Source organism: Alligator sinensis, unplaced genomic scaffold (genome assembly GCF_000455745.1).
Source record: "Alligator sinensis unplaced genomic scaffold, ASM45574v1 scaffold600_1, whole genome shotgun sequence".
Classification (NCBI taxonomy): Eukaryota; Metazoa; Chordata; order Crocodylia; family Alligatoridae; genus Alligator; species Alligator sinensis.
Window position 1 is genome coordinate 1,984,069 of NW_005841859.1, and position 15,015 is coordinate 1,999,083.

Genomic DNA, 15,015 nt, shown 5'->3' on the forward strand with positions numbered 1-15,015 from the left:
AATTCCCGGTCCAGCTCCTCCCCTTGGTTGGGGGGGGCTGTAGTAGACCCCCACTGTTAAATCCCTCTCCCCACAACCCCCTTGTATCTTGACCCAGAGCACTTCAGCTTGCCCCTCCTCTGACCCCATTTTGCTGGCAGAAGATGTGTATTGCTCTCTGACAGCGCGCCACACCCCCTCCCTTCCTTCCTGAATTTTGTATGTGTCCAGTCGAATCTTGCATCATCCTCCATCTTAAAATGTATTCCTTCCTAACTATAAATTTGAACTCATCGACTAGGACAAGAAACTATAAAAGAGAAGGACTTTAGAACCTTTTTAAATATACAGTATCAGTTATGGCTTAAAAAGTGCCTCGCGCACTTACAAACTAGAAACAAATGATGCGTGTCAAAAGAAAGCTGTTAATTCCCCCTGATGAATACCAGGCCCGCGGGTACCCAAGCCCTGCAGGTTAGATAATGAGAAGTTTAAGGACTGAATATGTTGCCTTCTCCATTTCAGATAAGTATATAATGTTTTGTGAAGAAAAGAAGGAAACACATGGCAAGTTGTTTAAAAAAAAAGTAATGCAGTAGCCGTATGGCAGTATGCTATGAGGCAATTAAAAAAGGTACACAGTGTGCATCACAAATTGCCTTGCTGATGTCTCTACAAATGATAATATAATTACAGCAGTAAAACCTTCACTGACCCAGAGCAATACAATCTTTTGTTGCGAGATATTCACATTTCAGGGGAGACGGAAATCAAAATTTCTTGGCAGGATCTTCATGTAAAAGAAGCATTTCAAGTAATGTTGGTGGAAATGGATTAGGGAGTTGAATACCAGCAAGAGGATCTAGATAAATGTGAATATGGCAGTCCTGTACATCTGTGGAAGGACACCACTGAGAGTTCCTTGATATAAATTTAGGCTATGCTACACAACCCCACCTCTCACATGTTTTACATAAACAAGCGTGCATGCCAACATACAGGTTCTGATCTTGCACACATGAGCATGACTAATATTTATGCTATCAAGTTCAATTTGAAAAACTCAGACCATGTATACATACTTCTCAAATTTATTAAGCAAGCACGATTTATAAAACTGATCTATAGCCAACACAATAACTCAGATATAAAACTCTGATTTTGGTATCTTCAGTGGTATGTTACACATCTGACCTATAGTCTTAGAAGTATGAAACTGCAGAGGGTTGTAAAAGTTCGCAAATTAAAGGTGGAACATTTGTAGTAGGCCTTGAAAAGGAAGGTATTTTAGATCTAGCTGTGACAGCATATCCCCAATTCATAAGTCTTATGTACCACTTTACAATTCACCACTTTGGATACTTTGACAAGAAAACACCACTTCTGAATTCCCTTTGCATTTCATTTTTATCTCAAAGAATGAAAACACGCATCAAAAAATGTCATAGTTAACTTTACCGAGATGATCATAGTATTTTAGTATTACTAAGATTAATTTTAATCAAGAAATTAGACAAACTATGTCTGCCAAGTCTGAACATAACCCATGACATCAAGAAACACGAACTGTTTCTTATTACAAAATACTGAATATTATACTGATTTATGAAAATGCTCACTCAAGTTCTAAGTGCTAAAAGTCAACAAACCTTTAAAATACACCATCTTAGGTAACAATTTCAAAGGAGAGGGGGCAAGTTTTAAAATGGTGGGAAAACATGTTTGAAGTGTTATGGCATGTAATTATTTATGAAAGCACTTATTTCATAAGAGATGAAGTGGAACAGAAAACTGTCTAAAGCAAAGGCAAAGCTAGCTATTTTTGTGCCTTGGGCAGAACAAGGCCTGGGAAAAGAGTTGTGCTGACTACAGGAGAAAAGGGGTGGGGTGGTAGGCAGTGTAAAATGGTTAATGTAGTAGATGTTGGCTGCAGAGCAGGGATAATGGGAAAATGAAGCTGATGAGGAGACTCCTGCCTGGAGCTACCAGCTCAGATGAGCCTGTGCTAAGAACAGACCCCTGCTGCCACTCTGGTGCTCTCCTGCCTCCAGCACCTGAAATAAAGGATTCCTTGCATGTCTCTTGAGAACAGATAACAACGCAGGAGAAAGTTCCCTGTCTGTCCCACAACGCTTTACCTCCATCCCCTCATTGGGAGGGAGAGGGATAAAAAGCAAAGCACAGAGGGATAGTGGAAGACTGAGCAACCCTCCATCATGCCCTCTGGATGGAGAGCACAGCTGCTGCACAGCACTGCAGCAATTTTGAAGTGCTCTAGTAGGGGCTGCAGGGGGTTGGGTTGTAGCCGTGTTGGTCTAAGGACATAGGCAGACAAGGTTCCTTGGGTGAATTTGATATCTTTTATTAGACCAACCCAAATGGTTGGAGAATAGTTATTAAGCAAGCTTTCAGGTTCAAAAACCCTTCGTCAGGCTAAGGAAGCTTCAGCAGTTGGTGTGTGTTCTTCCTGGATGGAATGTAGGGGCTGGATGCATGTGAATACAGCACTAAAGCGCTTTGAAGCTGAAGTGCTCATCAGAGGTCAGTCAGGCCAGAAAAAACGTTGCGTCAAGGCCTGCGTCAAGAAATACATTCTAAGCTATGTATGACAGATAAAATACTAAGAGGAGAAAAACATGAGGCAAAAGGAAAAATGAGAAAGGGAAGGAAAGGGAAGGGAAATATGTGGTTATGGTTTTGCTAAAAAAAAAATTTTTTTAAAATGAATGTTCTCAAAGAAGAGGATTAAAAAGTGAGGTTTAAAAAAGATTCTTGAAGATGATCCAATGGTAAAGAGAGATTCAGGGACAAGATGTGAAGAACAGAGTATGAAAGGGGTGGGGGGGAATATCAAGATGTTTATGTATGAAGGCAACAAATCAGACACCAAGAAAAAGAGCTGGCATCAGGTGAGCCAAGCCAAGGTTTCGGCAGCAACTATTTGGGTTAGCCACTGAACCACTTATCTAACCTTCTAGCTCCTAAAGCCTTGAGTAGCTGATATACTACAGAAAAGGTATCCAACTTCAGTGTCTAGAAGCCACATGCTACACTGACTGCTGGGCCCAGGCCACATTGGTTCCCCAAGATCTTTGCTGCACCGGGATGAGCTGTCCCCCCATCTCCAGCTGCATGGGCAGTGCAAGGCCCCCTCACCCTGCATGCAGAGTACTCACTGGGGCCCCTCCTGACATGCTACCCTGCCCTAGTGGCCCTGGCTACCACAGCAGCAGAAACAATGCAGAAAGTGGCAGCCAGACAGGAGCCCACGGGCCAAATGTTAACTGCTCGCAGACCAAAGGTAGGAGGGTTTCATTTTTTTTGTTAAAGACTCACTCTAATCCTACAATATGAATCAAATATATTTAATAGTAATATGAATGAAAGAGAAAAATGAATGTTAGTCTTCCAATAGATATGATGCCTAGGAAGATCAGAGCACACCTTTTAATACTTGCCTATTGCTACCAGTCCTTCAAGGGGTGAATCAGATATAATGGTCTTTTGAATACAAGCATTTCTAATTAATGTTGCTGAATCTGAACACTGACAATTTTATGAGCCTAGAAATTTAGTGACATTCTATTTCTACTGGGTTATCTACACTGACACTGATCCATACGGCAACAAAGACAACCAAATGGAAACAGAATGTAAATCTGGACAACCAAATGGAAACAGAATACCACCCTTACGTTCTGTATCTTCAAAGAAAACCAGAATTCCATTTAATTTGTTTTTTTACAAAACCATTAATTGTCTAAACAAACAGACCTACCTCTGTGCAGAATCATGACCCGTGGCGGCAAACTACAAACTGATCTCTTAACCAAGTTAACGTGAAAAGTGAAGGCTTGAAAATTAAAAACACTATTAAGCCAGCAGCAACTTGGAAAATAAAACTCTGTTTTTACATTTTATATGGAAATTATAAAACATGCACCAAAGTAAACATATTTTTCATTGTGAAATGGAAAAAGTAGCTATATCAAATGGGAACAAGAGCTGCAGAATCAGGGCTTTTATTGGCAGGCAAATCTGTTACAGTTGAAGATGTTTAACAAATGAGATTGGACCCTTTAGTCAGCAATATTCAAAATTAAGTGAAAAGCTTCCAAATTCAAAATTTGAATATATAAGCAGGGCAATGTCAGTACATCTAAATGATATGAATACAACATAGAAATGAGTATTACATATCTGCAGTGTGTACTGTTGTGTACACAATTTGCTGATTAAAAATCTGACATTATTTCATTTTTTATTTTAGAGGAATCATTTCTGGTCACGATGAAAGTCTGTTCTTAACAAGTCACACAATTATCCATCATGCAGAATGTCAAATAAGTGAAAATTTCTAAATTAAAAAAAGAATCTAAAAATGTGTGATCATTCCGTCAATTTTCTTTATTTTAGACACTTGCATGAGGGGGGAAGCAACAAAATGAACTAATTTGAAAGAGCATCCCCGCCCCAATCCCTCCCCCAAAAATGTAATTTACAGACTCAAAATATATAAAGTGAAAACTGGAAGGTGATATCAACTAAAATTTTGCAATGGTCTTCAATGAAAAAAAGATTTTAGCCTTTCTGTCTGAATAGGAATTCATAACAGACTACCAGAATTAAATGAGACATGTTTTCATCCTTTACATAAATACTGGTAAAAGATGGATATGAGTTAAACACAGTGACATTTGTTTTTAAAATTGTTTATGGAAAATTTGTAGATATGTAACATTGTATGAAATTAATGCTTAGTTCATTTATAGCACAACTATAAGTATAATAAATTACTTATAAGAAGAATTGGTAGAAGAAAATATTTACTATTCACTAAATAGCTACAGCTCTCCAGATATTCATATTTAATTTATGCATCTTCCTTAAAATACCAAGTCAAATGCCAGTACTGATTCCAAGCATGTCTAGAAAAGCATTTGTTAAAAAGAAAAAAATCTTAAGAAACTTGTTTTTTGTATTTTTCTACTTGGTTTTTTTTTTGCAATGGATATTGCTCTATCTGATTTGACAATTAAAAGAAACACTTTAAAAGCAAACTTTCACAATACGCAAGTTATTAATGCAACTCCCGTATCCTTTAGTTGGAGCTAAAGAACTAAACATTTTCATACAGTCTTTAAAAATTAAGTTATGATAAAAAGAAGAGAATGTAGAGAAACAGTATAAACTACAGTGTGATATTAAGAAAGTATACTTAATATAAACAAGCTATGAATATATATTTAAATCTCTCTTCCTTAATACACAAGCACTGCTGAGAGTTAATCACATCAAGAAGCAACATAAGGAACTCTCACATTTGCACTTGATGGATAGACTAAGTTTAAAAAAAAATCTAGCCCAGACAACATTAAGACAAAATAGAGTCTTTACTTTATATACCCGCATTATATATTATATGCCCTGTTTTATTTTAAAAATCGGTATATCTACAGTAAAAACAATTATACTTTAAGGTTTTAATACTCATATTAGAATGAGTATCATAAGTATCATAATTATACATATCTTTACTGCTTTCTGAAAAAAGATCTTTGGTTGAAAATGAATGCTCAATAAAGAGATATGTTATGGATATTTAATATTTTTCAGAGCTTTGATAAGGGGTCAGTGCATAGCCCCATAAATGACAGTTATTGCAGATTTATTAGGGGTCTTTTCACAGGAAGTTACATCCAAGTAGGGAGCCAAAAGCAGATAACAGTAAGTAAGAAGCAAACATAAATTGGGATGTTTCAGATGAAGACTCAGGTATGTGACAATGATAAGAGAGAGAGAGAGATGAAGTAAGTTTCATCCTAAGTCCATCTATAAAGAGCTGTCACAAAAGCAAAAAAAGTGTTCTAGATCAAAATTGCACTTGGTTATTCAGCTACGAGGGTATAGCTGAAATTTAAAAGATAAATATTTTAAATGAATGTCAATTAAAGCTATGCCTTGTCTTCCAAAATGTCTGTCCACTGAAACAAAGTTTATATTTACCTGTATCCAAGCGCTTTACAGGGGACTCATCATCAACCTCAGAATCTCCACATGCACTCCTTGATCTTTTCCTTGGCTGCAGAAGTGTCTCCAACCTTGGAAGGACTACAGACAAAAAGGTTTTGGTCCCTAGCTGTGGAGAAGTTGGCTGGGTTTCAGTGTTCTTTGCAGACTTTGGGGGGCTTATACTTTTCGATTTGCAGAAGAGAACAGATGTACGTCTGTTTACATCAGTTGATGACTCAGCTACAGCAGAAACAGTCGACTCATTGAGATTACTGTCAAGTAAGTGTTCTGGAGTGTGTCCATTTATTTCTTTCTGAATGGAAGTACTATATAATTCATTATCAAATTTTACTCTTTTGTAAAGCTTACTCTGCTCTGGATTGAGTTCTACTGGTTTGAGGGTTGGTGGTTCTGAATTAGTCTCCAAGTTTGAAGGAAGAGGTAATGCATCTGATGGTTCAAGTTTAGGGGGAGATTTATCTCCTGAAAAAATTATAAATAGAGTGTGATTTTTGAAAGCTGGTAGTTATAAAATCTATTATAAAACTTACTATAAATGTGCAGCCCACCGAACAAACTGTTGCTTGGAAACAAAGCATAACATTTTTAATACATAAACTTTTGGCCAGCAACACCCTATCCTAGTTAGTAGTGCCTACTTTTACACTGGGGTTGTAGCATGGATAGAACAATATAGATGTTTAGAATTGATATTAACAATTTAAACCTGGATAGATATGTTTTGCTTTATACACATTGATGTTAGTTTCATAACTTATATCTAAAATAATTTCCATAATCTCATATTCAAGTATGAGACATTTTACATAAAATTAGGGTAGCAGATGATTTGTATCTCTTAATGAAAGTACATCTCTATTATCATTAAATGGTGAATAACATGCATTTAATTTAATAATCATCTTACCTGTTTAAGGCAATTTAATCAGATAAGCATTTAAAAAAAACCCTGCATGTGTAGCTTGACCTATCAGAATTAACGATAACAGTGGGCTACATCATGTTACCAAATTTACAAACAGGTAAGTTCTGCAAAGATTATTTACAGTTATGACTATCAGTTTTATTTTAAAAAGCTAATAATGTATTTGCAAATACTTCATAAACACACCTTTACAAACTAAGCAGGAGAAATCAGAAAAACCATCCCTCTACCAAGTTTTATTTTCCCTCTATACACCCCCATAATCAATTGATTTTTTTTTGTGACAATTTCACTGGGAAATGGTGAAAGATGTATTGTGGGGGCATTGATAAAATAAGCAGCATAAAAGGCTCTTCACCCCAAGATGCGAAGGGGCAGGGAGGAATATCTACCCTACAGCATTCCAGAAATCCTGAAAAATATTCGTAAGCCAGTACTTTAAAACAGAACCCCCTCCTTCCCAATTTTCAAAAAAACTACTTTCCTCAGATTCCAAAACAACATTATGCTTAGACACTTTTCTCTGTTCTTGTATATAGTGGCAGTAACTGAATGGGACTAATACATGTACAATAAAAACAAGTGTGAAAAACAAGGAAAAAAACCCACATTAATTGATGTAGATTGAAGCCTGCATGTGTGATATGCACAACCCAAAGGTAATTTTTTTAAACTGAACTGGACATAGCAAATTAATTAATTGTAATAATTTGCTGACAAATATGCCAACTATGCAACTATGCACTAGGTGTTTTCAAAACATGAAGAAAGGTCTCTCTGCCCTGTGAGACTCTCAATCACAGGAAGTAATACTGTAAACACCTGAAGTGTGAAAACAGAAGCTCAGCTGTAATTAAATCCTCAAGAGGTAAAATCTGGCACTTGCGTTATGAACTTATATCAACCGGAAGTCCAGAATAAGAATTAAATACACATGCTGTATTTGAAAGCCAATGTTTTTAAATCACAGATTTAAAAACAGATGACTGTTAAAAAGAGGACACTGTATTTACAGATGTAAGTGTCCAAGGAAAGGACTTAATTCACATACCACAAAATCATAAAATTATTAAGTTATTTTGGTAATATAGCTCAAAGGAATTTAGGACAGGGTTCTTTGTGTGATCAGAAATCTAAAACAGAATAAATAAGGGTGAATCTGCTGCACCTGGAAACATTACAAATATAAAAATCCTCTTCCCCAGTTTATCTATTAATGATTTTAAATTTAAAACCATTTACCAAACTTACATTTTATTATTTTTATAACTTATTTTATCAATTCTGAATAATGTTAGTGTCTTAATTATGTTAGTATCTTTTTAAAGAGAAAAACTTATTTCAGGGATAGAATAAATGCTGGAGTAAATTCCCTGGTAAGCATTTTATTTACATATATTAACTTTTGTCTATCAGTTGCTAACCTTTGGTTAAATTGCGATTCATGTTTATATAAATCAAACTGGTCTTTTTGCTTTTAGTGTTATTAGTTAGCTGACAGAAAGTATATACCCAAATTAAAGGATTCAATTTTGACAAGGGGGAGATAACTTATGAAACCAGATCTTTATGAAATAACTAACTAGATCCTAAAAGTACTAAGAGACTGGGAGAACTATGTAAGCAGACCAAAGCAGATGTAGCTACATTTTCCTAACAGTATACTCCACAATTGTCTTCCCTCCACACCCCTAATTTCACAGAGCTGAAAATTTCAGTAGAAAACATTCAAATAAATGCTTAAAAATTAGCATTGATTGTAGCCAGATTTTAGATAAATTAAAAAAAAAATAATAAAAATTGAATTCTGCCAGGCCTTATCATAACTAACTGGGAAGGCATGACTGGGGGCAGAGCACATATGCCTTGTTTCTAATCCCCTTCCTCTAAAGCATCCATAGTTTGCCGTTCTTGGAGACAGGATGCTTGGTTAGATAGATCTTTGGTCTGACTCCATGGCTGCATTTAGACAAGTGTGGCTGTTTGGTTCCCTGGGCACAAGTAGCAGTGGCACACCTTGTGCCATTGCTACCTGTCCCCGGGGAACGCCCATGCCATATGTGCTTTGGCGCATGGCAGGTTACCCCAGGTGGGGTAGGGGAGGCTGGGACCAGCAACTGTGCTGGACTCAGCAGCCTTACGTGGGGTCCTGAAGGCCTCCTGGAGCCGCAAGCATGGCAGGAAACCTGGCTGGCACCTGGAACATAGCTCCAGACAGCCAGGCTCCAGTTTTGTGCACCATGACACTTTTTTTGGCATTGTTTGTTTTTGACCCTGGGAGATCCCTGGGTCAACCCCCCCCCCCCGAAGCCTTAAGGTAGCAAGCAGTGCAGGGAACACCTGCAAGTGCAGCATGTGGTGCTGCAGATGGGTCTGTGGCACCACATACCACACATCCACACTTGTCTGGATGAGGCCCATATGGCCATCCTTATGGTCTTTTGCACACACTATTGTACAAATGCCTGCTTGGTGGGGCTGGTAGGGATGGCAGATTTTATTTTAGCTTACAAATGATCGAAAGAATCAAATGGTACAACAGCTAATAATGGAATCATATTACCAGCACCTCCCCCACCTCAAACTCACTTTTCTTTCCTATTGTTTTTCACATTCTTATGTTAAGTACATTTTCAAGTTGATCTGTTAACTCTTTGGGGAACAGAATGCACCTCTCCTGTACAATGAGGCAATTGGTTGCAACTGGCAACTTTGATTGTTATACCTAGATTTAAATGAATATTTCTTAATGTGAAAACTATTACTTTGTACATCTAAAAAGTTTAATTTAAATGATTCAATATGATGAAAGTAAAACTTCATTCCAACATGAGAATACAAATTGGGTATATGGCTACCTATTATGAGGAGCTGGGCTTGATGGATGTCAATAAAAATTTTGCCTTATGCTTCAGTGGGAGCAGATGTTCTTTTGGGATCATGAAATGTTTTATAGATAATGTTTTATAGATAATAGAATCTACACTATTTCAATACTGCATAATTATGTTAAAGGATTTTTATGCTAGTTCTGGTTACATCTACCAACAGTAAGTTACATAGAAACCAACTGGTGGTCCCGGAAACAGAAGTAGTAGCAGTTAAGAGATAGGTGTAGCGGCCAAAGTTTTCAGCGATGATTAAATTTAGGCTCCTAATCCATACGTAGCCACTTTAGAAGTTAGTTTTTCAAAGATGCTAAACTCTTGTAAATTTCCCCAAAAAAATTGTATGAGAAAATTTTATTTAAAAGTTTGTTTCTATAGCATTTATTACAATCCTTAAAAAGAAAAAAAAAATCTCACTGCATCAAGTTAGCCAGACAAAAAGTAGGCTGTCAACATGTTAAACTTTATGCTATGGAACAAGTGTCAGCTATATTTTGTTTACAGTCTAGTAAACTTGTTCTTAGAAAAGGAATATTAGTGACATCATAACAGATTGTACATTTTTATAGAAATTCACACGACCTATTATGGAACGTCTAATTGAAGGGGTTCATACCATTACCAATTTAAACGCAGGTTAAAATCTTACCTTCTTCTTCACCTTCTTGTTCTAATGGTGCACTTTCTTCTTCAAAGCTTCCAATACCTGATTCTATCTGGGGAGGTTGGTTGTGTTGCTGACTTAGTTTGTTGCGAATAATGCTGATTTCTTTCTTTAACAGCTTTGCTCGTTTGCTCCTTGATCCACTGGATTTCATTGCACAGGTAAGATCAAGTTTTTCTAATAATTCTCTCAGCTGTTCTTCCAAGGACATGTGTACTCTGTTAGCAGGATTCAGTAACCTATCCACTGAAGTCAAAACATGTGGAATTTAAAATATTTGTTAGTGTTTCTCATGAAATTAAAATAAAAACTAAACAAAGCAAATACAAAAACAAGCAAGCACACACACACAAACTACTAGGAGAAAGAAAATACTGAATACATGTCGTGTTGGAATTTAAAAAATAAAATCCTACTTGAGTCACAAGTTGAAGCAAGTTTAGTAGTTTCACTGTCACTAGTAGAGAAGTGTCAACAAAAATTCCTACTATACTACTGCTACAATGCTTCTTGATTAGCACTTTTGCTTGAGAGATCCATAACTGGAATAGCAGGGATTTTGCAGGTCAGGAGCGAGGTCCTATTAATCCCTCCCTTTAAAAAAGAAATTAAGTGATTTTGCTTCTGCAAGAGCCTAGGGTATGATTAGGATCATAAAAGTGATATTTTAAAGGTCATTATTTCTTTTTCTTTGACTTACATTTCATGCCTTCTTCAGTTTACAAGCCAAAACAACTTTTTTAGCTGCTAGTACTACAAGCTAAACCCAGAACTCAAAACTTGCTCACATTCTGCTCTGTAAAACCAGCTCTATGCAATGCTGCCAACAAATGATTCAACAAGGCACTTAAGCACATGCTTGAATTTAAACATGTGAAAAGTCCCATCAAATTACTAGTTAAGTACATTGTATATTTCAGTGGAAATACTCATGCACTGAATTTCAACACACACTTAAGCACCATCCTAGTCCAGGTTCTCAATAAACAGAGATCAGAATTCAGATCACTTTCTTTTTAGTAGGGGAGAACAGAACACAATTTAACCTTCTAATAGCGTATTTCTTCTAATACTTGCAAAAACATTTGCTAAAAATAGTTCTTTTCATCGGTAAGCTAAACAAGTATAACTTTAAAGATGTGTTGAGAGTACAGTCCATATGCAATAAAGGTACCATTTAAAAAAACCTGAAAAATAAAAATTAATCTAACAGTTTATTTATATTTCTTGAAAATTAATCTCTATTTAGAAATTTCTTACCATCTTCCCAAGAGAATGGCTGAGGTGACTCTAGTTTAGGTCGCTCAGGTAAGTGCATTCCAGTTTCATCATTAAAACCAACTGCCTCAGCATCTCTCCTAGCTTGCCTCAGAACAACACCTCCTTGATCTCTTAAGCGCACTGCAGCTCTATAGAATATTGTATCCTTAGCATTGTATTTCATACAGTTATCTATAATGAGATTAAAATCTTCTTCAAACTCATTCAGGTTGTTATAACCTTGGGCATCTAACCGTTTCCTCATAGTAGAGAAATCCATTGGATGTTTAATATGATCCAAATAATCTGGAACCTAAAATAAAGAAAATGGAGAAATGGTAAAATTGCATTAAAACAGCTAATGTTACATTACCAATAATTATACCTAATCTAGATTTGAGTTTATATACTTACAAGTACGGAATTTGGTGTATAATCATAGTTTCATGTACACTTGTCAGCTAACAAGCAAACATAAAAACTATTAATGAAAGTCCAACATTTTGTTTTTGGAATTATGGAAGGATTCAATCATATTTTTCTTGTATGCACTTGTGATAAACCAATTTTTCTGATTAAAAAAATTTGAACTCCTTACCAAAATAAGTAAGGGTACAGTTTCCAAGATTCATTTTTCATACAAAGATGAAGATACTTCTTCAAATATTTTTACTAAGTAACTGTATCAGCGACTTAATGTTTAAACAAATGAAAATTAAGAAAAGAGGTGCCCTTTTGAACACTATATTTAAAATGGTGAAGCATGGTAAAAAAAATACATGTTTAAAACTAATTATTTCACATTTCCCCTACTGGGAAAAAATGTAATCTTCCTGTTTTTTTCCTCAAGCCTGCAATACTTTAAAATAACTTTCCATGTGATATTCTCAGTTTCTCAGTACACCCAAGTAAAAAATTAATAAATAAATCAGACCTATAAACATATTGAGAATGACTGTGGAAATATAAAACACACACCTCCTTAAGGTTCACTGGCTGAGCAAATATGCGAGCAGAATCCTTTTCTTGCAGTTGGTCCAGAACTGATCGCAGAAGTACAGTGAATGGAGTGAGCTGAAGCTCCATAGCAACTTGCTCAACCTTGACCTAAACAATAAAATATAAACCTCTATTATTATACTTCAGACAAAGATGGGACTACTAAATATTTTTGCTGCTGCAGTGATCAAGGTAAAACAATGCTTAGACATGGTATTTCTATAGTGTTCTATGGCAGGGGTTGTCAACTGGTTGCCACGCACCATCCTGCACTTGCGTGCCACCTGCCCAGGGGAAGCTTGCATGTAGAAGCTGTTGCCACTCCACATCCAGTCGTGTGTCACCCCCCCACCCCCCAGCATTCGGCCGCCAGGGGTACACTGCTCTGTGTCTGGCTGCTGGGGGTACACTGACACAAAAAGGTTGAAAGCCCCTATTCTATGGTGTTCACTCTTCAGTTGAAATGTTGAAATATTTATAAGTCAAGTATTATGATCCCAAATGAGAATACTACTTTTGGCATCACTGATTAGTGATAACTTTGTGTGCATTTTCACCATATTGACAGATTTTAATGTTTAATGCTAAGATGTTTTTTAAAGAACATGCGATATACATTCTAATTAATCTTTAATACTTAAGGAGGCATTACTATTAAATCACTGAAATGTATGTTTAATTTGATGGTACTTATAACGTCTTTGAGGTTTGGGGGGTTTTTTGGGGGGGGTGTTTTGGTTTGTTTTTTTACGAAAAAGGTAAGAATAAAAAAAGTAAGCATTAAACAACAAGATAGATATCTCTATAGATACATAGATCTATCTCTATATCCATAAATAGATATATAGACACATATATAGATATATACAGTGAAAGCCGCGTTATCTGACACTTCGTTAACTGGCATGCTCTATTAACGAGTATGCTGGTTGACACCAGCCGATGTGGCAAAAATGAAACAAGAAACGGGACTTATGGATTCGCCAAGTCCCACTTCAGGCCATGGTCCAGGGCAAAGCAGCCTGCACTGGGCACCCCTCCCTGTCCCCCGGCACACTGACGCCAGGAGAGGGGTGGGTGGGGTGGCGTGGTGCCTGTCGCCCTGCACACAGACGCACTGGAGGCAGCATGAGGGGCATCTTTGTCTGACCAGGCAAAGATGCCTCTCGGGTAACCAGCATATTTGGTTCTTCAGCACCCCCCATTTCCCATGGGTGCTGGATAATAGAGCTTTTGCTGTATATGTATATGCTGTATGAGAGAAAATATGGTAATTATTAAAAGCAGTATTTACTACAGTTACAGGAGGCCCAAACATTTGAAATAGATTATTTTGATCTTACAAGCAATTTTTTTCTTTACAACTTACAGTAGAATGCATGCTATGAATATTTTTAAATTTTATCCTGTTTTTAATTTTATACACACACGTGTTTGTTTGTATAATTACAAATAATTATATAGATAATGCAAATCAAGATAAAACTCAAAACATTTACAGCATTCATTCTACTGTAAGTTGTGGTGGCAACCATCGATCCTCCTGGATAATGGTGTATGCATGAGGGCCACCCAGACATTTGATACATATGCCTGGGTAGGAATTTTTGGAGGAGTGGAGGCTGCCCAGACCTTCCATCCTCCCTTTAGGCCATAGTTTCTCAACCTGTGGTACTCGTACCCCCCGGGGGTACGTGAGACACAAGCAGGGGGTACACGGGTACGTCAACACTCTCTCTCATGCCCTCTTTTCCTCTCTCTCTCTCATTCTCTTTTCCTCTCTAAACTATAGCAAAAAATGTGGTGCGTTGCACATTGTGCGGCACTTTAAATTCCCCAGTAAGAATTTGGCATGCCACGCTTTGTGCGGCACTAGGGTCAGCCCTCCTAGCTTTGGGCAACATCACCTTGTTAGACGCGGGAGCGGAGAGAGACACGCGGGTGAAAGCCCGCTGCGCCCTGGGCCGGGTCAAGCCCCGCCCAGGCCCCTACTTCGCCCAGACCCCCAGGGAGCCACGCGACCGGAGCCGAGCAAACAGGCTGCGCAAACAGGCGCACTTCTCTGCTGGCGCGTGAGTTAGCGCGGAGTTCGCACGGGAGGGCCCAGGACCCTGCCAGCACATCCCCCAGGGTAGACAGTCCCAGCCATAGCCAGCCTACCAGAGGCATGCCATGGATGGGCACGCGCCACACCACGAGGGTCCCCTCGGGCTCTGCGGCCCCCCGCTCTGGCACCTCAGAGACTGCCACCCAGACGGAGCCCCTGG

General features: G+C 37.6%; 1 protein-coding gene across 8 annotated transcripts in view; it reads right to left on the reverse strand.

The window, feature by feature from the left end:
• The window catches only part of BRD1 (bromodomain containing 1), a 99,990-nt gene that overhangs the window by 40,954 nt on the left and 44,021 nt on the right, over positions 1-15,015 (reverse strand). For 6 of the 8 annotated variants that reach the window (XM_006016494.3, XM_025215284.1, XM_006016493.3 and 3 more), the window contains exons 5-8: positions 12,728-12,856; positions 11,750-12,062; positions 10,475-10,735; positions 5,986-6,474 (exon numbers count right to left, since the gene is read on the reverse strand). In XM_006016494.3, the coding sequence (XP_006016556.1) occupies positions 5,986-6,474; positions 10,475-10,735; positions 11,750-12,062; positions 12,728-12,856 (1,192 nt within the window). The remainder of the gene's footprint in view (positions 1-5,985; positions 6,475-10,474; positions 10,736-11,749; positions 12,063-12,727; positions 12,857-15,015) is intronic. The other 2 variants (XM_025215286.1, XM_025215293.1) reach the window with 2 other exon arrangements.